The following is a 23,568-nucleotide window of genomic DNA, read 5'->3' on the forward strand; positions in this document are numbered from 1 at the left end:
TGTGCAGCTCAAGAGCATACACGATCTCAGTCTCAAAGCCATGATATTCCCTCGGGTCTCCATTGAATTTGCTTACTAGGGTCCCTGCTCTCCTTCCCGGCAGCACTTGGAGCTGGGCACCCCCTCCTCCCTTGGCTTTCTCTGCATCCAACTTGTTTTGGAGGTCCACCGCTACTGCCCTTAACTGCTGCTCTTTCTCCTGAAGCGCTCTCACCTGTTCAGCAAGGTTGTGCCTGTCCTCTTTGACTTTTTCCGTTTCTTGTTTAGCCGCCTTTAATTCCCCCTGTGCCTGCAACGCCAGTGCCTGCAGGTCCTGCTGGGCTTTCTCCGCGATCTGCCGCCATTTCTCTGCTTCTGCCGTTGTCATCCCGGCAACTCCAAAGTAGCCCCAAAAAGGATTCGGAGGTAGCTGTCACAGTGACCGGATAGGGCTACTTCAGAGTAACGACTCTGCACCGCTCTGCATTTTATCTTTTTATTTGTGTTACGTATTTACAGTGCTAAAGGTGGAGCTATTTACAGAGACACATCTTCTCAGCTTGAATCAGTACCTCCGAATGGCGTTTGGCGCGTCTTGCGCCAGCATAACAACTTGGGGAGCCCCATCCTCTTCCCCCGACGCTTTCTGCGAAGTTCCGGAGTTGGGGGGATGGGTCTGCCCCCCTTTCTTCCTCCTTCCTGTCCCACCTGGGACGCTGGCTCTTCTACCCTGCCAGAGCCTTGGACCCCACTTCCTGTTTCCCCACTTGAGCTGGAGCTTTCCCTGCTCTCAGTCGTGCTCTGGGCTGGGCTGGAACTCAGGAGGGGAGGGGCTTCGCGATACCCCTTGCCCCTCACACAAAGCTTTGTGGATCTGGCCAGTGGCCCATCTAGTCCAGCGTCCTGTTCTCACGGGGCCAAACAGATGCCCCTGGGAAACCTGTAAAGAGGACCTGAGTGCAAGAGTCCTCTCCCTTCCTTCGGTTTCCAGCAACTGGTCTTCAGAAGAGTTTAGTGCCTTCAATTGTGGAGGCAGAGCAGAGCCCTCAGGGCTAGTAAGCACAGAGAGCCCTCTCCTCCATGAAGCTGTCTAATCCTTGGTGGCCATCACTGGCCCCTGCAGGAGGGAGTTCCATAGTTCAGCTATGTGCTGTGTGAAGAAGACCTTCTTCTATCTGCCCTGAATCTGCCAAAATTCAGCTGGGAGCCCACAAATGTCAGTGTTATGAGAGAGAGAAACTTTCCTCTATCCCCTTTCTCCTTGTGATGCATAATTTAAAAAACTTCTGTCATGATGAAGTGCATGTTAATTCTGGACAACTTCAGTCGAATAGTTAAGCACATACTTTATCCTGTTAAATTAAAATATTTAACGTTGACTGGATTATGATCTCAAGGATCACAAGGACCAAAAGCGCGTCTTGTCCTGTCTCCCAAGGTGGACAACAAGGTGCTTCTTGTGAAGCCCACAAGCAGGACATGAGCTCATCAGCGATCTCTCCCTGTTACTCTCCTCCAAAGGGTATTCAGTCACCTGCTGCCTCTGATCCTGGAGGTTCAATGTGAGTGGGAGAACATCTCCCTATTCACCAGGTGTCATTTTAGAAACCTATAATCAGCATCCTAAACATCTCAGGTTCTGTTGATTTTTCCATTTCTGTCCTGATTCCTATACAATGGATATGCTGATGTGCTGTTGTTCTTGTTGTTGTTCTTCTTGTTGTTGTTTAGTTGTTTAGTCGTGTCCGACTCTTCGTGACCCCATGGACCATAGCACGCCAGGCACTCCTGTCTTCCACTGCCTCCCGCAGTTTGGTCAAACTCATTTTCGTAGCTTCGAGAACACTGTCCAACCATCTCGTCCTCTGCCGTCCCCTTCTCCTAGTGCCCTCAATCTTTCCCAACATCAGGGTCTTTTCCAGGGAGTCTTCTCTTCTCATGTGGTGGTCAAAGTATTGGAGCCTCAGCTTCAGGATCTGTCCTTCCAGTGAGCACTCAGGGCTGATTTCCTTAAGAATGGATAGGTTTGATTTTCTTGCAGTCCATGGGACTCTCAAGAGTCTCCTCCAGCACCATAATTCAAAAGCATCAATTCTTCGGCGATCAGCCTTATTTATGCTGTCTAAGTTTGTCATTGCTTTTCTTCCAAGAAGCAGGCGTCTTTTAATTTCGTGACTGCTGTCACCATCTGCAGTGATCAAGGAGCCCAAGAAAGTAAAATCTCTCTCTGCCTCCATTTCTTCCCCTTCTATTTGCCAGGAGGTGATGGGATCGGTGAATTCCTAATTTGTTCACGCTTTCTCTTTTCTACCCCTCACCAGCTTCGAAACTCAGCGAAATGGCCTGGTATTTATATATGACATGGCAGGCTCCCACTATACCAACTTTGAGCTGGATCTCAGCAAGAAAATCCTGAACCTTCTGAAGGTAAAAGGAAGGGTTATGGGTGCCGGGGGGGGGCAACCTCTCTTTCTGCTAAGGGCTGCACTCCTGTGGGGTTGATCCCTACCAGCGGCTGTGTGCTGGCTATGTGCAGGGATGAAACCAGTGGTGGGCTGGGTCACACCCACCAATAGGGCAGGACCCTCTTTTCTCTCTCTCCTGCCCCCTCTTTCTCTTTCTGTCACCCCCTTTCCTCTCATTCCCGCTGCCTCCCTGCCTAGAAGCCATAAGCCAAGGCCTGTTGGCTACAGAGGCCTGGATGGATCCTGGAGTCGCTTGGAGTTCTGTCCTCCCTCTCAATGCAGAGGTTCTCCTTGGTTTGGCTAACATTATGGCATGAGGGGAGGCACTAGGAATGGAGCATTTTATGGAGGAAATAAATGGGGTAGCCGTCAAGGTGGCTCTGGGCTCAGAAAGATGGCAAAGGAGCCATGAGGATTGTGCCTTCCCCAGCCTGGGATGCTCCCACCAGACCTTGTTGTACTACAAGTCCCATCAGCTCTTGCCGTGGTCGTGCTGGATGTGGCTGAGCTTGGGATGGGGAAGCATCTGGAGGAAGGCTGTGATGCTGCTCTTAAAGGGTGATGGGCCTGGGAACAGGGTGGTCCCCCTCTCAGTAGCCAGCATGTCTAGTGGTTAGACCATTGGATAAAGACCTGGGGGACCAGGGTGGGGGACCTTGGAGCAGTCACAGCCTCACAGGGTTGTTGGGAGGGGCGGGGAGCCTTGTGTGCCACCATCAATTCTTCAGAGTAAAGGTGGGCTATAAATGTGGATAATGGTGGCAGGGAGAGCCCTAATAGTAGCAGCCAAGAGGTAAGGTATCAAAGATTCTGTATGATTAAGAACATCCAGTAAGGAGAGCCTACTGGATGAGGCCCATGGCCCATCCCGTCTAGCATCTTGTTCCCACAGCAGCCATCAGACGGCTGCAGGAAACACACAAGCAGGACCCAGGCCCAAGAGCCCCCTCCCCGCCTGTGGTCTCCAGCAACCAGGATTCAGAAGCATTATTCCCTCTGGCCAGGAGAAGGATCAGAACCCTCCTGGCTAGTAGCCATTGAGAGCCTGCTCCTCCATGAATGGGTCTAATACTTTTTTAAAGCTGTCCAAAGTTCTTTTTTTATGTCCCCTGAATCTTCCAACCTTAAGCTTTGTTAGCTGTCCACATGTTTTAATGTTATGGGAGAGGGAGAGAAACTTTTCTCTCTGCTCTTTCTCCCTGTCATTGATCTTTTTATAGACTTCTCTCATGTTGCCTCCCTTACCTCTCTTTTCTCTGAACTAAAAAGTCCCAAATGGTGCAATGTTTCCTTGTTGATTCCCCGCTCCCTTTACGCTCTTAAGAATGTTACTCTTAGAAGGTGTCTTCTTTTTTTTAATTTTTTATAAAAGATCCTGTTGGTATTTCACTTTTGAAGTGGGAGAGCTCTCCTCTCTTGCCCAGTGGCTGTGACATCAATGTGGTGCAGAGGATATTTTCACCTGCACTGGAATACCAAGATATCCAATCATGCCTTTTGGATGGTCCCTCATAAACTGAAGAAAGGGACATACAGTGGTACCTTGGTAGTCAAACGGCTTGGCTCCTAGACAAATCGGCTCCCAAACACCGCAAACCCAGACGTGAGTGCTCCAGTTTGTGAACGTTTTTCGAAAGCCAAACGTCTGACGTGGTTTCCGTAGCTTCTGATTGAGTATAGGAAGCTCCTGCAGCCAATTGGAAGCCTCGCCTTGGTTTTCAAACTACAGTATTTCAGGAGTCGAACAGACTTCCGGAACAGATTAAGTTTGAGAACCAAGGTACCACTGTACTTAATTTAAGCAAGTTTACCCACTAAGGCCTAAAACACTGGGGATGTATCCAATAAGGCTGTACCCAGACTAGGTCTATTGAACTGTCATGCTTGTCATTTTAAAATGGGTCTAATCTGAGTGGGGCTAACATGGAACACAATCCACCAACTGGCTGATGAGATGTTGGGGAAGTGGCAAATCACAGATATGGAACACAGATGCAGAACCAAAGAGGTCATCACCTTGGACAGGATGACAGCAGTCCCTGTGGTTCAGTCAAGGCATTTGAAGCATTTCCCAGAAAAGTCAGAAGCAACCATTTCTTCTATTTAATTGACTTTTTAAAATATTAATAATAATAATTTATTATTTATACTCCGCCCATATGGCTGGGTTTCCCCAGCCACTCTGGGCAGCTTCCAACAGAAAAATAAAACAAAACAATCTATTAAATATTAAAAGCCTCCCTAAACAGGGCTATCTTCAGATGCCTTCTAAAAATCTGGTAGCTGTTTTTCTCTTTGACATCTGATGGGAGGGCGTTCCACAGGGCGGGCGCCATTACCGAGAAGGCCCTCTGCCTGGTTCCCTGCAACTTGGCTTCTCACAATGAGGGAACCACCAGAAGGCCCTCGGTACTGGACCTCAGTGTCCGGGCAGAACGATAGGGATGGAGACGCTCCTTCAGGTATACTGGACCGAGGCCATTTAGGGCTTTAAAGGTCAGCACCAACACTTTGAATTGTGCTCGGAAATCCAATATTCAATATATCCAATGCAGTAATCCAAGCAGGTGATAACTAGAGCATGCACCACTCTGGCAAGACAGTCCGCAGGCAGGTAGGGTCTCAGCCTGCGTACCAGGTGGAGCTGATAGACAGCTGCCCTGGACACAGAATTGACCTGCACCTCCATGGACAGCTGTGAGTCCAGAATGACTCCCAGGCTGCGCACCTGGTCCTTCAGGGGCACAGTTGCCCCATTCAGGACCAGGGAGTCCCCCACACCTGCCCGCCTCCTGTCCCCCAAGAACAGTACTTCTGTCTTGTCAGGATTCAGCCTCAATTTGTTAGCCGCCATCCATCCTCCAACCGCTGACCTGTTGGCCCCCTCCCCTCGGTAAAGCTGCCTGCTCCCCTCAGGTGTGCTAGAGGATGCACCTGAGGTAAGTTTCAGATTCTGCACATGGCAGGCAGATTTGATTTGGTGCTTTGCCTGAGGCAGCCAGATGTCTTGAGCTGACTGGGGGGGGGAGCATAAACAATTGGCCTCTGCCTCATAAGAAGCACCTGCTGGATCAGGTTCCCGTGGCCCATCCTGTGGGCAGCCAGATGCCTCTCTGGGAGAAGTCCGCAAGCAGGGCTGGAGCGCAAGATCACAATTCTGTCCCCTTTCGATGCTCAGCAGCTGGTCCTGGGAGGCATCGCTTTCTCTGTCTGTAGGTCAGGCAGGGCAGAGCTGTTGGGCCGTAGCCAGCAAGAGGCTTCTCCAGAAACTTAGTGTGTGCGTCAGGTGGCTGCCTGTCATGGATAATGGTGACAGCGATTCAGGAACATAAATTTCCTCCTCCAAACTCTTCTTCCCTGCCTCTTCTCAGGGAGCCTTTCCAGCCCGTCTCAAGAAGGTATTCATTGTGGGCGCTCCTATGTGGTTCCGAGTTCCCTACTCCATCATCAGCCTGCTGCTTAAAGAGAAACTCCGGGAAAGAGTGAGTGGGCCTCCACCATTTGCCATCTCCATTGTGGTCCTCCTCCTCCTCCTACTGTTGTTACTATTCCTATTATTATTATTATTATTGTCCGCCCTTCCCCCTAAGCTCCTAGGGCAAGTTGCAACAATCAAAACACAGTATTAAAAACAGTTTAAAACAACTTGCAATTGCTGAAATAAGGTGGGCTCCAAAAATATGCACAAGTATTACAAGCCAAGATAAAGGGGTGCATCTTCAGCATTCGCCGGAAGCTATGTAATGAAGGCGCCAGGCGCACCTAAGGGGCCACCCCTGAGAAGGCTCTCTCCCAGTCTCTCTTCCCCCCCTGTGCCTGTGAGGATGAGGAAACAACTAGAAGGGCCCCCTCTGTCAATCTCAGCACCTTGGAGGAGGTTTTGTAGGGGGGGGAGGCAGTTTCAGGTATGCGGGGGGCAGGGGGCTGAGTAATTTATGGCTTTAAACACCCACCTGAGCACCTTGAATTGGGCCTGGAAACAAACTAGCAGCAATGTCATCACCTGACTGCTGCATTTTGTTGTTTAGTTGTTTAGTCATGTCCCACTCGCCTTCCAGGGCAGCCCCAGGCAGAATGCAGCAGAGGGTTCATGTTTTGCTGTGCCTCCCTTTCCCCCTGCCCCCTCTCTTGTAGGTCCAGATGGTGAAGATGTCTGAGTTGAAGGAGCACCTGCCCCAAGAGTGTCTCCCCGAGTACCTGGGTGGATCCCTCAAACTGGATCCCCTCAGCTGGAACTGCAGGTTCCTCCCACAGCAGAACGGCCACCCGGACCCCCTTGATGAGCTGATTCTGGTGCCACTGGCATCCCCCCGGGACAACGGCTCGGTGCACACTCCGGGGCCAAAGGCCATGACGGTGCAGGAGGTGCTGGAGCACGTCACCCAGAAGCAGAAGCGGGGCATCTATGAGGAGTACGAAGGCATCCGGCGCAGGAGCCCAACGGGGACGTTTGCCTGCTCCTTGTAAGGGTTCAAGGGTGGCACTGGGGGCAACAGGTGTGGCAGAAGGGGGGAGGGTGATTGCTCCTGGCACCCCTTGCCAGGGGAGCACCCATAGGATTCCGCAGTCTTGCAAAGAGAAACACCCCTTTCCTCGCCCCCCCCCCCAATGTCTGGTTTCATCCAATTTCCGCAACATTTCATAGAATCCTAGTTGGAAGAGACCACAAGGGCCCTCCAGTCCAACCCCCTGTAGCCTTGTTTGTGGCTTAGAGAACAGTTGAACCAGCTCATGACTGTGGTCAGTGTTGGGGTGTATCCTGTCATTTTTCAGGAACACTGGGGAAATGTATCCCATGTGGCAATGTGCACAGGAATTAAGCTCTCCAAGAGATCCATATCGGTTCAGCTCCACAGCCCATCACAGTGTCCAGCCGGATGCCTCTCTGGGGGAAACCCACCAGCAGGATTTGAGGCAGGAGCAGCCCTCCCCTCCTGTGGTCTCCAGCAACTGCCACTGAGAAGCCTGGTGGAGGCAGAGCAGAGCCACTGCAGCCACCAATAGCCTCTCCTCCAAGGACTTGTCAAGTCCTCTTTTCAAGGTGCCGAGATAGACGGCCTCCACTGCCTCCTGCCTGAGGAAGGACTTCCCTTTTATCTGTCCTGAATCTTCCAACACTCAGCTTCATTGTATGTCCGTGAGTTGTGTGTGTGTGTCTTCCTTCATCCAGAGGCCTTGAGAGCCCCCTTTGGCCCCACAAGGCGAGGTTCCCCATCTCTATGTTAGAGGCAAAACAGGGCTCCTTGTGTTGCGCTCACTGTGCCTGCTCTTGCTTGCCACAGGTCTCCCTTCAACCAGGAGAAGAACAGATATGGGGATGTGCCATGCCTTGACCAAACGAGGGTGAAGTTGTCCAAACAATTCAGCTATCCAGAGGTAAGCGGACTGAGAGTTTTGGCTCTTGAATCAGACTGCCGGTCTAGCTCAGCCTTCCACAATCTGGTTCCCTCTGGTATTTATTTGCTATATTTATTGATCACTCTTTCCCCCCCAAGGGTAACTCAAACCAACTTACAAAATCTAAATGAATAAAACGCTTAATAGTAAAGGTCAATTCTGATTTTTAAACATAGAATTCAAATGGCCTACAAAGTCAAGGAGGCCAGAGATTATTAAAGAGCCAAAGACTTGGAGAAAAAGCCTACCCAGAGAGACCATTCCATGGGGAGCCACCACTGAAAAGCCCTATTCTTGGGGTGCCAGCCTCCCATCAAGGGGGCGGGTGAAGAAGGGCCTTGGAGAACGATCCCAAGGTCTGGGCCACTTCATGGGGGGGGGGAATCAGTATTGGAGGTATTGGGTTCATGAGCAGCAGAAGGCTCCATAGGTCAAAACCAGCACTCTGAATTGGGAGCCAGTGCAGTCTGGCTCCACCTCCATCATTCTACCCAGACACTGAGGTCCAGCTCCGAGGGCCTTCTGGTGGTTCCCTCACTGAGAGAAACCAAGTTACCAGGGAACCAGGCAGGGGGCCTTCTCGGTAGTGGCGCCCGCCCTGTGGAACGCCCTTCCATCAGATGTCAAAGAGAACAACAACTACCAGATTTTTAGAACACATCTGAAGGCAGCCCTGTTTAGGGAAGCTTTTAATGTTTGATGGACTACTAATAAAAGTTTAATATTTTGTTGGAAGCCGCCCAGCCAGATGGGCGGGGTATTATTAATAATACTACTACTACTAATAATAATAATAATAAGGTTGGTCTTTTGTGCTCAGACCATCTTGCCCCAGTAAGCAGCCTGGCCCCCAAATTTTGCACTAACTGCAGTTTCAAAGCTGCTTTCAAAGGTAGCCCCACGTAGAACACATTCAATAAGACAGGATTAAGGTAAAGGGATCCCTGACCATTAGGTCCAGTCGTGACCGACTCTGGGGTTGCGGCATTCTTCTTGCTCTATTGGCCGAGGGAGCCGGCGTATAGCTTCCAGGTCATGTGGCCAGCATGACTAAGCCACTTCTGGCGAACCAGAGCAGCACACGGAAACGCCGTTTACCTTCCTGCCAGAGCGGTCCCTATTTATCTACTTGCACTTTGAGGTGCTTTCGAACTGCTAGGTTGGCAGGAGCTGGGACCGAACAATGGGAGCTCACCCCGTTGCGGGGATTCAAACCGTCAACCTTCTGATCGGCAAGCCCTAGACTCTGCGGTTTAACCCACAGCACCACCTGTGCTGGATGCTGGATGTAGTCCAGACAGGATGCTGGACTACAACTCCCATCATGCCTCCTAAGTGGTCCTGCTGGCTAAGGCTGATGGGAGCTGGAACCAAAGATCATCCGGGGGGCACTGACTCAGAGCAGAGAGGTCAGTTTCTTGATGCAGAAAGTTTGAAAAATCTTTCATATCATTATTCAAAGTAAATGCAAGCCAGAAATTGGGGTTCTTGTGCCATGCTTCCCAACCCCCCAAACCCCTCCCACAAATTCTGTGCTTGCAATCGATGTGAGCAGATGACATTTGTGGAAATGGCACCCCTGTTTAAGACATTTCTCTCCCACATTTGTGTTGTCCAAGGAATTCAGGACAGCTTACTTAGCGTTTGGTTCCACCCCCATTAAACTCTGTGAGGATGGTGACTGCAATGAGCCCAAGATCGCCTTGTGAGCTTTGTGACTGAGTGGGGAATTCAGCCCAGGCCTCACTGCTCTTATGTTTATTTACACGAGTTCTACATCTCCAGGCAGCCCTTCAGAAGCAGAAGCAGAGTCAGGAAGTAGCTAATGCGGAAGATCTGATGCCTGAGACTCTGGGGAGGAGATGATACTGTGCTACACCACCAGCAGCTTAGGGCAGCTTAGGGCAGCTTAGGGCGCAGAGCTTAGTGGTAGAGCAGCTGCATTGCATGCAAAAGGTCCCAGGTTCAGTCCCCAGCATCTCCAGCTAGAAGAACCATCAGGTGAGACGAAAGATGTTCTCTTCCTCAACAGCCGCTGCCAGTTTGAAAGAAGGCAGCTTTTTAATCCAGTTCATGTAATCACAGACAACAGACTGTATCGAACCAAGGAGCTCCACTAGCACAAGCATTTTAGATGGTGCAACAAAACTCACCCTCCCTTTCCTTTTCCTGGGTACCCCCTAAATCGCTGCGGGTTTCCCTCCAACCCTCCCTCTGGAGCATTTCTCCTTCTAGCATAGAATTGGGCCCATTTTAGCCTTTGGCATGCAGTGGTGAAAGAGGAAAGTCACAGGCTGTTGCCCCCCCCGCCCTTTATCTCCCCTGCACCCAAGGGTGTTATGGTGTGCCTCTGCTTGGGTGTTACTGCTTTGGCCTGTCTGTAAGGGTGACCTTTCCTGTTGCGTCTCTCCAGCTGACAGATTACATCAATGCCAGTTTCATGGATGGCTACAAGCAGAGGAATGCATACATTGGCACCCAAGGTAGGGAGGCCCTGGGCACATTGGTATTTGGGGTGGTGATCTGGCCAGGGGAGCCGGGTGGGAGGGTGGGAAGCAGAGACCGTGTTGCACAGGAAGCAGTGGGGGCACTTTCCATCACAAGCTGAGATGCAAATTTGAAGAGCCCGGCTGGATCAGACCAAAGTCCCGCCTAATCCAGTGTCCTGCTTCTCATGGTGGCCGACCAGATGCCCCTTGGAAGCTCAGGAGCAGGACTTGAGTGCCCCAGCACTCTCCTGGCTGGTGGGTCCCAGGAACTGCTCCCTTTCACTTTGCAGGCAGCAGTCACTGACCGCTCTTCTCTTCCATGAATTTGTCTGATCGCCTTTTAAAACCACCCAAGCTGGTACCCATCACAGCCTTTTTTTTATTAATTTTATTTATATAATTTTTTAAGAGAAACAATAATCCAACAACATTTCATGGAATTCCATGGTTTGGGACTGTGCTTCCATCATTCAGCTTCATTGTCTGCCTCCAAGTTCTAACATTAGGATAAATAAACGGTTTTTCTGCTTTCCCCATGCATAACCTTATGCACCTGTCATTGGATACCTTGCTCACATTTTTTCCTGAACTAAAATGTCCCAGATGTAATCTTTCTTCTCCATTCTCCTTGATCTTTTTGGCTGCCTTTTTCTGAGCCTTTCCCATCCCTACAATATCCCTTCTGAGGTGAGGCCGCTTTGCACCTTCCCAGCGAGCTCTGCCCCCCCACCCCCCCTCCAAGGTGTTCAGAGCTCTGCTGTGTACAGATCTGGTCACGCCACCTAAAAAAGGATATTGTGGCGTTTGGAGACGTGCAGAAGAGGGCAAGCGACATGATTATGGGATGGAGTTGCTCCACCATGAGGAAAGCTGGCAGTATTTGGGACTTCTTAGTTTAGAAAACAGGCCAGTAAGAGGTGTTGCAAGAGAAGCTTATAAAATGAGGCCGTCAGGGCTTGTGTATGGCTACTCTTGAGTAAAGATGCCAAAGGCTGTCCTGTCTTTAACAGGTTTATTGTGCAGAGATTCCAGGAAACATGACCTTCTAGTCACTCGCAGAATCTGGGAGTGGACGTTTCCTGTTACGTGACCAGCATAAGAGCTTGGGCACCCCAAATCACCGCCTCCCCTCCTTACACTTAGTGCCATGCCTTAACTGGGGTGACGGAAGTGGCTGCCCTGTCCCTTCAGCCTGTTGACCTGGGCGGTGCCAGAGCTCTGCAGCACCTCTGAGCCCTCTCTCCCCCACCCCCCTCCCCTGACCGGCTGCTGCTGCTGCTGCTCTCACTGGGCGATGTGCTGGTCAGCAGGAGAGGCGGGGGCTCCCTGTACGGAAAGTGGGTAGAGAATTTTCTTCCTCCTCCTCTCATAACACTCGTAGACAACCAAGGAAGCTGAGTGTTAGAAAATTAAGGACATGTAAAAGAAAGTCCTTCTTCATACAGTGCATAGGGAAGCTGTGGGAACTTACTGCTACAGAAGGCAGTGAGCCCCCCCTCGCCAGCTGGCTTCAAAAGGGGATTGGACAAATTCATGGAAGAGGTGCTCTGAGGGAATAAGGTTTTTGGATCCCAGTTGCTGGAAACCCCAGGAGGGGGAGAGGGCTTTTGTGCTCCAATCCTGCTTGCAGGTTTCCCAGAGGGTGCTGGCTTAGATGGGCCCTGAAGCTGATCCAGCAGGCTGTTCGGAAGAATACAAGCATTGCTGCCCTGAACCAACCCAAAGGTCTCGCCTCCAATCCATAGCTGCCAAGTTATCCCTTTTTTACAGGGATTTTCCCTTATGCTGAATAGGCTTCTTCGCGAGAAAAGGGAAAACTTGGCAGCTATGCTCCAATCTCGCCATGTAAGAGGAGCCCGGTTGGATCAGGTCAACGGCCCACATGTTCTGTGCCGTGACTGAACACATGTTGATGTGAAACCCACAAGCAGGGCACGGGCGCACTCTTCCTCATGTGGTCTTCCAGGGCAGGCAGCCCTACCCAGCCCAACACTCCTGAATGGATCTGGCTGTGCCCCCAGCATCTCCATGCAGAGATAGGAAACGTGGCCCTCCAGATGTGGTTGAATTTCCTGTTGCGTATTTAGCAGATTAATTGCAGATTAATTGCGTATTTAGCAGATTAATCTATAAGTATGGACCATAGCTGCCAAGTTTTCCCTTTTCTCGCGAGGAAGCCTATTCAGCATAAGGGAAAATCCCTTAAAAAAAGGGATAACTTGGCAGCTATGGTATGGACCCATCCATTCTCCAGGGTACTGAGAGAGGTGCACGCTGCTCTTTACATACTGTACCCAATTGCTGACACAGCTTAATTAACACTACTTAACAGTACCTGCTATACTGCTTCACAGCTGTAAAGCTAGGTCATGATATTTACTCTGGCCTTTAAAGAGATACACATCTTGTGAAACAATAATGAACCTTAATATTTAAATAAACCATTCAACACTTCCAACTCCCATTAGCACCAAACCAACATGGCCAGCGGTCAGGGATGATGAGAGTTGTAGTCCAGTGACATTTGGAGGGCCACAAGTCCCCCCTCCCATCTGGTGATCCAGGACCTCCCAAGGTGAGAGCTTCATAGAATCTTAGAGTTGGAAGAGACCACAAGGGCCATCCAGTCCAACCCCCTGCCAAGCAGGAAACACCATCAAAGCATTCTTGACATATGGCTGTCAAGCCTCTGCTTAAAGACCTCCAAAGAAGGAGACTCCAACACACTCCTTGGCAGCAAATTCCACTGTTGAACAGCTCTTACTGTCAGGAAGTTCTTCCTAATGTTTAGGTGGAATCTTATTTCTTGTAGTTTGAATCCATTGCTCCGTGTCCGCTTCTCTGGAGCAGCAGAAAACAACCTTTCACCCTCCTCTATATGACATCCTTTTATATATTTGAACATGGCTATCATATCACCCCTTAACCTTCTCTTCTCCAGGCTAAACATACCCAGCTCCCTAAGCCGTTCAGTTTTAGCTCTATTGGCAAATAGGCTTAAACCAGAGTATAGCTGCCAAGTTTCAGATTTGAAAATAAGGGATCAGCACCCTCACCTGTCCCGGGGACAGTCTACGATTCTCAGGCGGGGCGCGGTAATCCCCCCAGGCTACAAATTAATTTATACCAGACTACACACCATCATCTTCCCCCACCTTCAGAATGGACACCACCCCCATCCATCTCCCCATCCCACCCTCCTCTTCCCCCCTTTTCTTCCCAATGTCTCAATAACCAAAACTGATTTGTTAAAATGTTAGAAGGGAAAAATATGAGAGAGACATTGTACACACCTCAGTAATATTCTGTGCGTATTACTGTTCGTTAGCCAGCTTGAGCATCTTTGGAGTGAGAAGTAGGATAGATTTTTTTTATAAAAAACAACAACTTGTTGCTATTAAAGTGTTCAGGTACCAGAAACAATTTGGTAATTTTAGACTCTGCATTTACTGGCCTTCCAGCATGGGCGTAGCCAGGATTTTTGTGGGGGTGGGGGGAAGCAGAATTGACATGATTGGTCAGCTGTTTGACAATTGTTTGATAATTGTTTGATAATTGTTTGACAACCATGCCTTCTACAGGGTCACCCCTTTAGGGTGACCTAAACTGTTCCTTTGAACGTGCCAGGAGAACAGGGCCGTCTTAAGCATATCCGGCGCCGTGGTGCAAAGATCTCTCTGGTGCCCCCCCCCATTTCCCAGAGTTGTTGACCTTTTGGCTGGTGGGATGGCATGACGTAGGCCCAGGACTCCCATGATGCAGGGCCAATAAGCAGAGGCATAGTAAGACAGAGTGGCGCAGGTAGGCCAGCGTGCAGTCACACACCCAGGGGTTCCCTGCCAGGTACAGGTAGGTGAAGAGGTTCTCCGGGAAGAAGCCAGCGGGCACCCTTTGCAGCCGGTTCCTCCCCAGTTCCTCTCTAGTCTAGGGGTTGGACTAGATGACCCTGGGAACCCCTTCCAACTCTACGTCACACCAGGCTGCCTGTTGTTTCCCAGTGCAAGACGAATGAGGCTGGCTAAGCGAGGAGTCCTATAGAATCATAGGCGTGTAGGGCTGGAAGGCATCCTCTGAGGGTTATCTGGTCCAACCCCTTGCAATGCTGGAATCAGAGCTGAAGAATCTCTGGAAGACAGCCGTCCAAGGCAAGCTCCAAAAGGAGGTTGCTGGAAAAGGGAAGCTCAGATTCTCTGGTGCAGCAACTCCCCATGGGGAGAGGTTAAATGGTTAAACAGGGAACGTGAGTGAGATTTGTACAATTACAGTGGGGGGTAAGCTGGCTCTAGGTGCTGGGTGCTGCTGCCCTGGCTTGGGGCGGAGGTCTATCACCTCCTTCAAGGTGGGGGACACCTGACTTCCCAGCAGCTCATGTGAAAAGGAACTGGGGGGGGAGTCTTGGTGGACCACAAACTAAATGTCAGCCAGCAGCGTGATGCAGTAGCAAAAAAGGCTGATGCAATTCTAGGCTGCATCCTCAGAGGTCTAGAGTCCAGATCGAGGGAGGACTCTATTCCGTCTTGGTCAGACCACACCTGGAATACTGTGTCCAATTCTGGGAGCCCCAATTTAACAAAGATGCTGACAAGCTGGAAGGTGTGCAGATAAGGGAGACTAATATCATCAAGGGTCTGGAAACTAAGCCTTATGAGGAGTGGTTGAAGGAGCTGGGGGTGTTTAGCCTGGGAAGGAGGAGACTGGGAGGAAATATGAGAGCCATCTTCAACTATCTGAAGGGCTGCCCCATGGAAGAGGGAGAAAACTTGTTTTCTGCTACTCTGGAGGGTAGGACTCAAACCCACGGCATTTCACCCCTTTAAAATCCTTTATCCTCTTGCAAAATGAGGAGGCATGTAGTGGTGATAGGGGATTCCCTACTGAGGGGTACAGAAGCAGTGATTTGTGGGCCTGATAAGACATCCCATGAGGTGTGCTGTTTCCCTGGGGCCAGGATCCAATACCCCTTCCTTTTGGTCCATGTGGGAACCAATGACACTGCAAGCCATAGCCTTCAGAAGATCAAAAGTGATTATGAGGCTCTGGGCAGGAAGTTGAAGCAATTAAATGCACAAATTGTCATCTCATCTGTCCTCCCAGTTGAACGACATGGCCCAGGGAGAGAGGGAAAAATAGGGGAAGTGAACAACTGGCTTCGCAAATGGTTCTTAGATCACGGTCTGCAGTTTCTTGAAGATGGACTTCTGGCAAGTGATGGGCTGCACCTCACAAGGGTTGGGAGGAATTTGTTTGCCATGAAACTCAAAAACCTCACCAGGAGGGCTTTAAACTGACTTATGTGGGGGAGGGAGACAGTGGTCCTGAAGGTAGGAGTCTACCAAGTGCTGAAGATGATCACCCAAATGTCAAGGACCAAATGGAGCAAAAAGTACACAGCCTTAGTGGTGGGAGGAAAAACTCCTTAAATAAGAGACATGGGGGAATGATCAATGGTCTTCAATGTCTGTATACTAATGCACAGAGCATGGGAAATAAACAAGATGAACTTGAGTTCTTGGTACAGCAAACTAAATACGACATAATAGGCATCACTGAAACCTGGTGGGATGAGTCTCATGATTGGAATGTAGTAATAGAGGGATACAATCTATTTCAGAGAAATAGACCAAACAGGAAAAGAGGAGGAGTAGCATTATACTATAGTGAAGAGATCCAGGATTTAAAACTTCAAAGCCATATTGAGAGTATCTGGGTCAAAATTAAGGGAGAGAAAAATAACAGTGATCTCATTGTGGGAGTTTACTATAGATCCCCAAGGCAAACTGAGGACACAGATGAAGCCTTCCTGGAACATATGGCCAAGCATTCAAAAGGAAGTGAGATAGTAGTAATGGGGGATTTCAACTATGTGTGGGGGAGGGGACAGTTGATTTCCTTCCCTGAAAGTTAACCCTTTCTTCACTCACCGCCCGGCTCGCCGCAAAGCAAGCGGGACAGGCTTGCTAGCCGCGGTTAGGAGAGGCGCCTCTCCCTGCTTCTGCTGCTGCCTGCCTCTGACATCAGCTGTTTGGTGCCCCTTCCGTGGCCCTGGTGGGTGAGCGCCCTAAAGACGGGTCTGCGGGAGAAGCAAGGGGAGCGAAGAAAAGCCTCAAAGCAAAGAGGGAAACTGCTCCTGCTCGCTTTGAGGCTTTTCTCTGCAAGGAGGCAAGGTCTTCCCAGTCCCTGGCCAGCAGGGGGAGGGACTTGGAGCTGCTTACTTTGAAATCTGGGAGTTTTAAGGGATATAAAAAAATCTGTGGCAGCACCAGGAATGGCTTGGAAATAAGGGGGTTTCCCGTGAAAAACGGGATACTTGGCAGCTATGAACCAGAGGTTGGGGAAGCTGTGGGCCTCCAGATGTTGCTGGACTACAACTCCCATCATCTCATCATAGGTCGTGTGGGCTAGGGGTGATGGGAGCTGGAGTTCAAGGATTCCACCAGGGCCCCCTTTTGCCCATGGGCTTCTCGCAATACTTTAGAAAGGCCCCCTAAGACAATGACTGTTGCCACAGTTTTCTCACCACATCTTACGATACTTATTTGGTGGGAATGCATTTAGCAAGTTAACCATGGGTTGAGGAGTTGTCTAAAGCTGGGTTTATAGCCAGCCAGGCTGTTGTTCCGCCCAGTCCAGGGCTCTCTTGCTGGCGGCAAAGCTTCATGAGCTGAGAGTCCTTTGAAGGGGAAATGCCAGGGAGAATGAATCCTTATGTTAAACCTTTAAATGAGGTCTAGTGGCTTTAGATAGGACCTGGGAAACCATGGTTTGCATCCCCACACAACCATGGAGCCTGGCAGAAGACCTTGGGCCAGCCATCTTCTCTCAGCCTCGTCTACCTCACAGGGCTGCTGGGAAGATGACTTAGGGGAGGGAGAACATCTGTACCACCTGGAACTCCTCGGAGGAGAAATACCGGTAGGATAGAAATGCCATAATAAAGCAAGGCCTTTAGTTCCTTTCTCTTCTTAATGTGTCTGTCTGTCTGTCTGTCTGTGTGTGCTGCTGCTTTTCTTCAGGGCCGTTAGAGAACACCTATGGTGACTTCTGGCGCATGGTGTGGGAGCAAAATGTGCTGGTGATAGTCATGACTACGAGGTGAGTGTCCAGGCAGAGCCCCACCTTCATTCTGCACCTGCCCTCTGCCTTGGGACTGGGAGAGGCACAGGTGCCCCACCAACTGACCACCTGCCATTGGTGGGCTCAGAGGTCCAGGTGCCCACTTATTTATTTCATGAAGTTTATACATGGCTTGATTGTTAAAAAGAAGAGAAAGAAAATCATCAGAGTGGTTTACAAAGAGAATGAAAAACAATAAAGTCATCAGTAAAAAAGGATGCTTTAAAACATTCAGGAGACAAAATCTACAATAAACTAAGCAATGGGTGGGAGAGCTGAAAAAAATTCACACTTGGCAACTAATGTGCCCCTTTGGCTTTAGATAGGACATGGGTAGATGAGGCTAAAAAGCCCAGGACAGAAATGTTCATGGTGGCTCCTTCACCAGAAGCAATGCATTTAGCATTAACTCTGGAAGTGTACACTCGATTATGACCAAACTAAGCCTCCTAGAGCAAAATATACACCAGGATTACTCAGGAGCACACACACAAATATCATAGAACAATCAAAACCTTGAATTGTAAAGTGCTTGAACTTGACCTGGTAGGTATGCAGATGTCATTCACAGGAAACACGGCGTCTTTCTTCAGTGTGGGCTCCTGGTTAAATCGGTTAGCCCTTCAACTTCCTTTTCTTGTGTTCAAGGCTGGAAGAAGGAGGCAGACGGAAGTGTGGCCAATACTGGCCATTGGAGAAAGACTTCCAGGCTTGCTATGGAAACCTGACGGTCACCAATCTGGGAATGGAGAACCTCAACCATTACAAGAAAACCATTCTGGAGATCTACAACTTTGAGGTAACCACAAATTTCTCTTAAGTATTTCTCAAACTTGAGTCTTCAGCTGTTGTTACACTACAACTCCCATGATCCCTAGCTAGCAGGTCAGGGATGGTGGTAGCACAACAACAGCTGGAGACCCAAGTTTAAGAAGCACTACTAAGGCAGTATTGTGTTCTGGTCCTGCTTGAGAGCAGTACATGTGAAAAGGATCTAGGAGTTTTGGTTGACCACAAACTTGACATGAGTCAGCAGTGTGATGCAGCAGCTAAAAAAGCCAATGCAATTCTGGGCTGCATCAATAGGAGTATAGCATCTAGATCAAGGGAAGTAATAGTACCACTGTATTCTGCTCTGGTCAGACCTCACCTGGAGTATTGTGTCCAGTTCTGGGCACCACAGTTCAAGAAGGATACTGATAAGCTGGAACGTGTCCAGAAGAGGGCAACCAAAATGGTCAAAGGCCTGGAAACGATGCCTTATGAGGAACGGCTTAGGGAGCTGGGTATGTTTAGCCTGGAGAAGAGAAGGTTAAGGGGTGATATGATAACCATGTTCAAATATATAAAAGGATGTCATATAAAGGAGGGAGAAAGGTTGTTTTCTGCTGCTCCAGAGAAGCGGACACGGAGCAACGGATTCAAACTACAAGAAAGAAAATTCCACCTAAACATTAGGAAGAACTTCCTGACAGTAAGAGCTGTTCGGCAGTGGAATTTGCTGCCAAGGAGTGTGGTGGAGTCTCCTTCTTTGGAGGTCTTTAAGCAGAGGCTTGACAGCCATCTGTCAGGAATGCTTTGATGGTGTTTCCTGCTTGGCAGGGGGTTGGACTGGATGGCCCTTGTGGTCTCTTCCAACTCTATGATTCTATGATTCTATGATTCTATGATTCTAAGGTTGGTTGTCCCAGCTCCAAGGAGGGCTGCTAGGGCGCATCTTGCTCACTGGTGAGAAGGGCCAGAGCTGAGTGGCAGAACATCTGTTTTGCAAGCAAAAGCTCCCAGGTTCAATCACTCCAGGCAGGGTTGGGAGAGACCCCTGCCTGCCTGGAATCCTGGACGGACTATCCTGAGAATGTTCGTCTTCCTAATATAGACACAGGGAACTCTGTAAATGGTCAATGTGTGTAATGTCTGATTAATGTTGGACATTGTGAACATTAGATCTGTGGATCAGTGAATCTGCAGTGTATCCAGCTGGAGAATATTCCTACTGACTAAGCAGAGTGAAAGCCTTGTGGACAGTCAAGTGTTGGGCCTACTCGCAAGCATACACACTTTATGCAAGGCGTCTCAGAATTCTGGGCCACATTAGCCTGAATTCAGCAGCAAGGAAGGCCAGGTTCTGCATTCTGAATAAATACTGAAATGTTGGATGCTTTCCCTTATTTTGCACCTTTGATTCTGCTTTTTCTGTGGTGACCAGAAGCTATGGAGAACTGAGTCTCCAGTGTCTGGAAATCTTGATCGTTACATTTTTTGTTTCTTTGGGCTGTAGTCAATGTAAAGGTAAGGCAAAGGTAAAGGACCCCTGGACAGTTAAGTCCAGTCGAATTTGACTATGGGGTGCATCCCTCATGTGGCAATAGTGCATACTTGCCAGTGGAACCTTGTTTCACAAGACAACGTGTAAGTGGCTTGCTGGCAACTTTGTGGCACAACAGATTGTGCAATCTGTTGCACAAAATAGTTTCCCCCAGTGCAGCTCTTGCATTTGATTAACCCGTTGTGCGACATTGCAACTCCTTAGCCAGCCAGCACAAGAGCCTTTGCCTGAGCGCACAGAGAACATTTAATAGAGCCCTGATTGCTCAGCAGCCATTGTCTCCATAGAGAATCAGTGTGACTTAGGAGTTTGAGTGCTGCACAAAGACCTGGGAGACCCGGGTTCAAATCCCCGCTCTGCAATGAATCTCACTGGGTGACCTTGGGCCAGTCACTCACTTTCAGCCTAACCTGCCTCACAGGGTTGTTGTGGGCATTAAATGGGGAGGGGGAGAACCATGTATGCCACCTTGAGCTCCTTGGAGGAAAAGGTGGGATAGGAATGCATTAAAATAAATAATAAACAAACAAACACTTTCAAATACTGTATATTTACTTGGGGTTCCTATTATGGGTATACAGTTGAGGCCTGTTGCTTATGTCAACCTGTGAAGTAATAATAATAATAATAATAAATTTTTATTTATACCCCGCCCTCCCCAGTCAAAAACCGGGCTCAGGGCGGCTGACACCAACAGAACCACAATAAAACATAAAAACAATTAATTAAAATACAGATTAAAATACAGTATTAAAATTTAAAGTGCAGCCTCATTTCAAGTAGGCCATAAGTGGCTGACACCAACAGAACCACAATAAAACATAAAAACAATTAGTTAAAATACAGATTAAAATACAGTATTAAAATTTAAAGTGCAGCCTCATTTCAAGTAGGCCATAAATCCAAGCCATGAGGGAGAAAAACACGGGTCAGGCTGAGTCTAACCCAAAGGCCAGGCGGAACAGCTCTGTCTTGCAGGCCCTGCGGAAAGATGACAAATCCCGCAGGGCCCTGGTCTCCTGGGAAAGAGCGTTCCACCAGGTTGGGGCCAGTACTGAAAAGGCCCTGGCTCTAGTAGAGGCTGAGAAGTAATTGTGACCCTTCCAGGAAGTGATCACTCTTGATCTAAGGAGAAGTGCGGAGGGTGTCCCGGTAAAGGGGGTGACATAAGAGAAGGGACAAGCAAGAGGGGTCCATTCCTGTCTCCCCCTTTTGCCATTCTTCCCCCCACAGAGCCGCGAGAGGCGCCTGGTGACCCACTTCCAGTATGTGAGCTGGCCTGACTATGGCGTCCCGACCTCGGCAGCAACTCTCATCGACTTCCTGGGGGCTGTCAAACATCAGCAGAGGGTGGCTGTCAGCGCCTTGGGGCCACGCTACAAAGGCCATCCTGGTGGGCCCCCCCTTGTGGTGCATTGCAGCGCTGGCATTGGCAGGACAGGTAAGGATGCTGAGGCGAAGAGGCTTTCAGTGGTCTAAACCACTGAGCCTCTTGGGCTTGCCTATCAGAAGGTTGGCGGTTTAAATCCCTTTGTGACTTTAAATTAGCACTTCATTGGATAAGACCCACAATGAATGAATAAACATTTGGCTGAAATCGGTCATAGGGTTTGAAGAGCAGGGGTGGGGAGCCTGTGGCCCTCCAGGTGTTAAGAACATAAGAAGAAGAGCTTGCTGGATCTGGCCACTGGCCCGTCCAGTCCGTCATCCTGGTCTCACAGTGGCCAACCAAGTGCCTGAGGGAAACTGGCAAGCAGGACCCAAGCCAAAGAGCCCTCTCTCCTCCTCCTCCTCCTCCTGCAGTTTCTGGCAACTGGTATTCAGAGCCACCAACTGTGGAGGCAGAGCAGGGCCATGATGTGTTGCAGGAGCCCCCTCCCACCCTCCCTGACCATTGGTCCATGCTGACTGAGGCTGGTCGAAGCTGGAGTCCAACAGGATGTGGCGGAAGGTGGGTGTGGAGAGTCCAAGGGGTCCTGGCTTACAGCGATCTTCTTCCCCCAGGTACCTTCTGCGCTCTGGACATCTGCCTGTCTCAGCTGCAGGACGTGGGCACACTGAACGTGCAGCAGACAGTGGTGCGGATGAGGATGCAGCGAGCTTTCAGCATCCAGACCCCTGAGCAGTACTACTTCTGCTACTTGGCCATCATTGAACATGCGCAGAGAGAGAACCTGCTCCCTTCCTCCTACGCCTGGGCAGGGAAGGAAAAGAGCTAATAGGAATCCTGGCTCAGTGGCCACAGAGCAGCAGGGACCAGGCCAAACCCTGTTTCCTCCCTTCCTCCCTCTTGACCAAACCAGATTTGTCGGCATCTTCCGATGCAGCATTACCCAGAACACTGATGTGAGCCAATTTTTCTGCCACTGAGGTTATCAGAAACTTTCTGTTTGACTAGCTGGCTAGCTCAAGTCGCAACTAGTAGCCATGGGCTATGAAGGCTTGCATTCTCCAGGACTAGCACCCTTGATTGAACTGTGCCTTATGAAACAAAGAACAAACCAAACTTCCGGCCCTGACTTGCCACTGGAGGCAAACAGGGAGAAGATGGAACTCGTTGCCATCTCAGCGTCCTCCACCTTCTGGAGACGGAGGGGCTGCTGCTTCCCTGGTTCTGATGCGGAGGGAATCCTTTCCAGTTATATCCAAGGCTTCCGTCTTGCCCGCCACTGAATCTAGCTGTTTCCTTGTCTGTATGTACTTAATACGCACTCCTCGTTCAAAGATGTAGCCAGTATTCCCTTTGCATAGATAAGATGCAGAGTCCTAATATCTTACAGGGACCTTTTGTATTGAGTGGCAGCGTCCGTGTTATGAATTACTTTAATGGTTCTTGTCTGCCCAGCCTGCCCAAGGTTGGTCTTGCCCACTGTGCCATCCCAGTTCACCCACTGATGTAGCTTCAGCATACACACACTTGCAAGGGCACACCTGTTGTGCAGACAGCGTACAGGCAGCGTGCAAGTTGTGATGTTGTATCACACAAATGCCATGGTGCCTGGTGTGTGTGTGTGTCCATGTGATGTTGCCACAGCACCCTTAACCTGCAAGGATCCTCTGTGCTACAACTCAATGGGATTCTTCTCCTCCACCTTCACCTTTGTATCTTAAGCCTGCAGAAAAGGTTATTAGCTGGGTTACAGATCTGTGGGTCTCTTTTCCTGCGATGTGGGGCGGGGTATGTGAAACCCACTTGCAGTTCTGCCGCTTGCCAGGAATTGCTAGGCAGTTGTTGGTACGAAGGATTCAGCAGGGGGCGGTGTGGGTGTGAGTGGTCAAATAAGTGGGGCTTAAGCCCCAAACATCTGGGAGAAGAGAGGTAGAGGAGGAGACTTGATATCGGGCCTCAGAGCTGTTCTCTTCCACAGCCCCTCCTCTCCGGCAAAACCTTGAAAGCCAATTTTGTTTAAGTGGGAGAATTACTGCTCTCTACATCCAGTTCTTTCTCCTTGCGCAGCCTGCCAGTGACAAGACTGGGAGCTCCTGTTTTCTTAAAGCCGGCTGACAGACACCCTCCACACCAGGGGAGGGCATCTGAGCTGCCCTCAGTAACTTTAGACTGGAATAAGCTCTTTTGAATGTGCATTTTTTATTTTTTACAATCTTTCTTTCTTTCTTTCTTTCTTTCTTTCTTTCTTTCTCTTTCTTTCTTTCTTTCTCTCCCTCTCTTTCTCAGTTTTGTATTTAACATTAACTTGATCAAGTCTGAATTGGAGATAACTGTAAATGTACCTATTTGCTATTGTATGGCAATTTCCCTCTCTCTTTTGTATTTGCAAATAAATATACCTACAACCCA

General features: G+C 49.5%; 1 protein-coding gene across 1 annotated transcript in view; it reads left to right on the plus strand.

The window, feature by feature from the left end:
- PTPN9 (protein tyrosine phosphatase non-receptor type 9) overlaps positions 1–23,568 on the plus strand; it is a 56,311-nt gene extending 32,743 nt beyond the window's left edge. The window contains exons 5-13 of the mRNA XM_035137806.2: positions 2,301–2,406; positions 5,816–5,926; positions 6,579–6,907; positions 7,727–7,820; positions 10,255–10,324; positions 17,344–17,422; positions 18,092–18,242; positions 21,003–21,210; positions 21,774–23,568. Of these exons, the coding sequence (XP_034993697.1) occupies positions 2,301–2,406; positions 5,816–5,926; positions 6,579–6,907; positions 7,727–7,820; positions 10,255–10,324; positions 17,344–17,422; positions 18,092–18,242; positions 21,003–21,210; positions 21,774–21,988 (1,363 nt within the window). The 3' untranslated portion in view covers positions 21,989–23,568. The remainder of the gene's footprint in view (positions 1–2,300; positions 2,407–5,815; positions 5,927–6,578; positions 6,908–7,726; positions 7,821–10,254; positions 10,325–17,343; positions 17,423–18,091; positions 18,243–21,002; positions 21,211–21,773) is intronic.

The sequence above is a fragment of the Zootoca vivipara genome, chromosome 14 (genome assembly GCF_963506605.1).
Source record: "Zootoca vivipara chromosome 14, rZooViv1.1, whole genome shotgun sequence".
In the NCBI taxonomy this organism is placed as follows: Eukaryota; Metazoa; Chordata; class Lepidosauria; order Squamata; family Lacertidae; genus Zootoca; species Zootoca vivipara.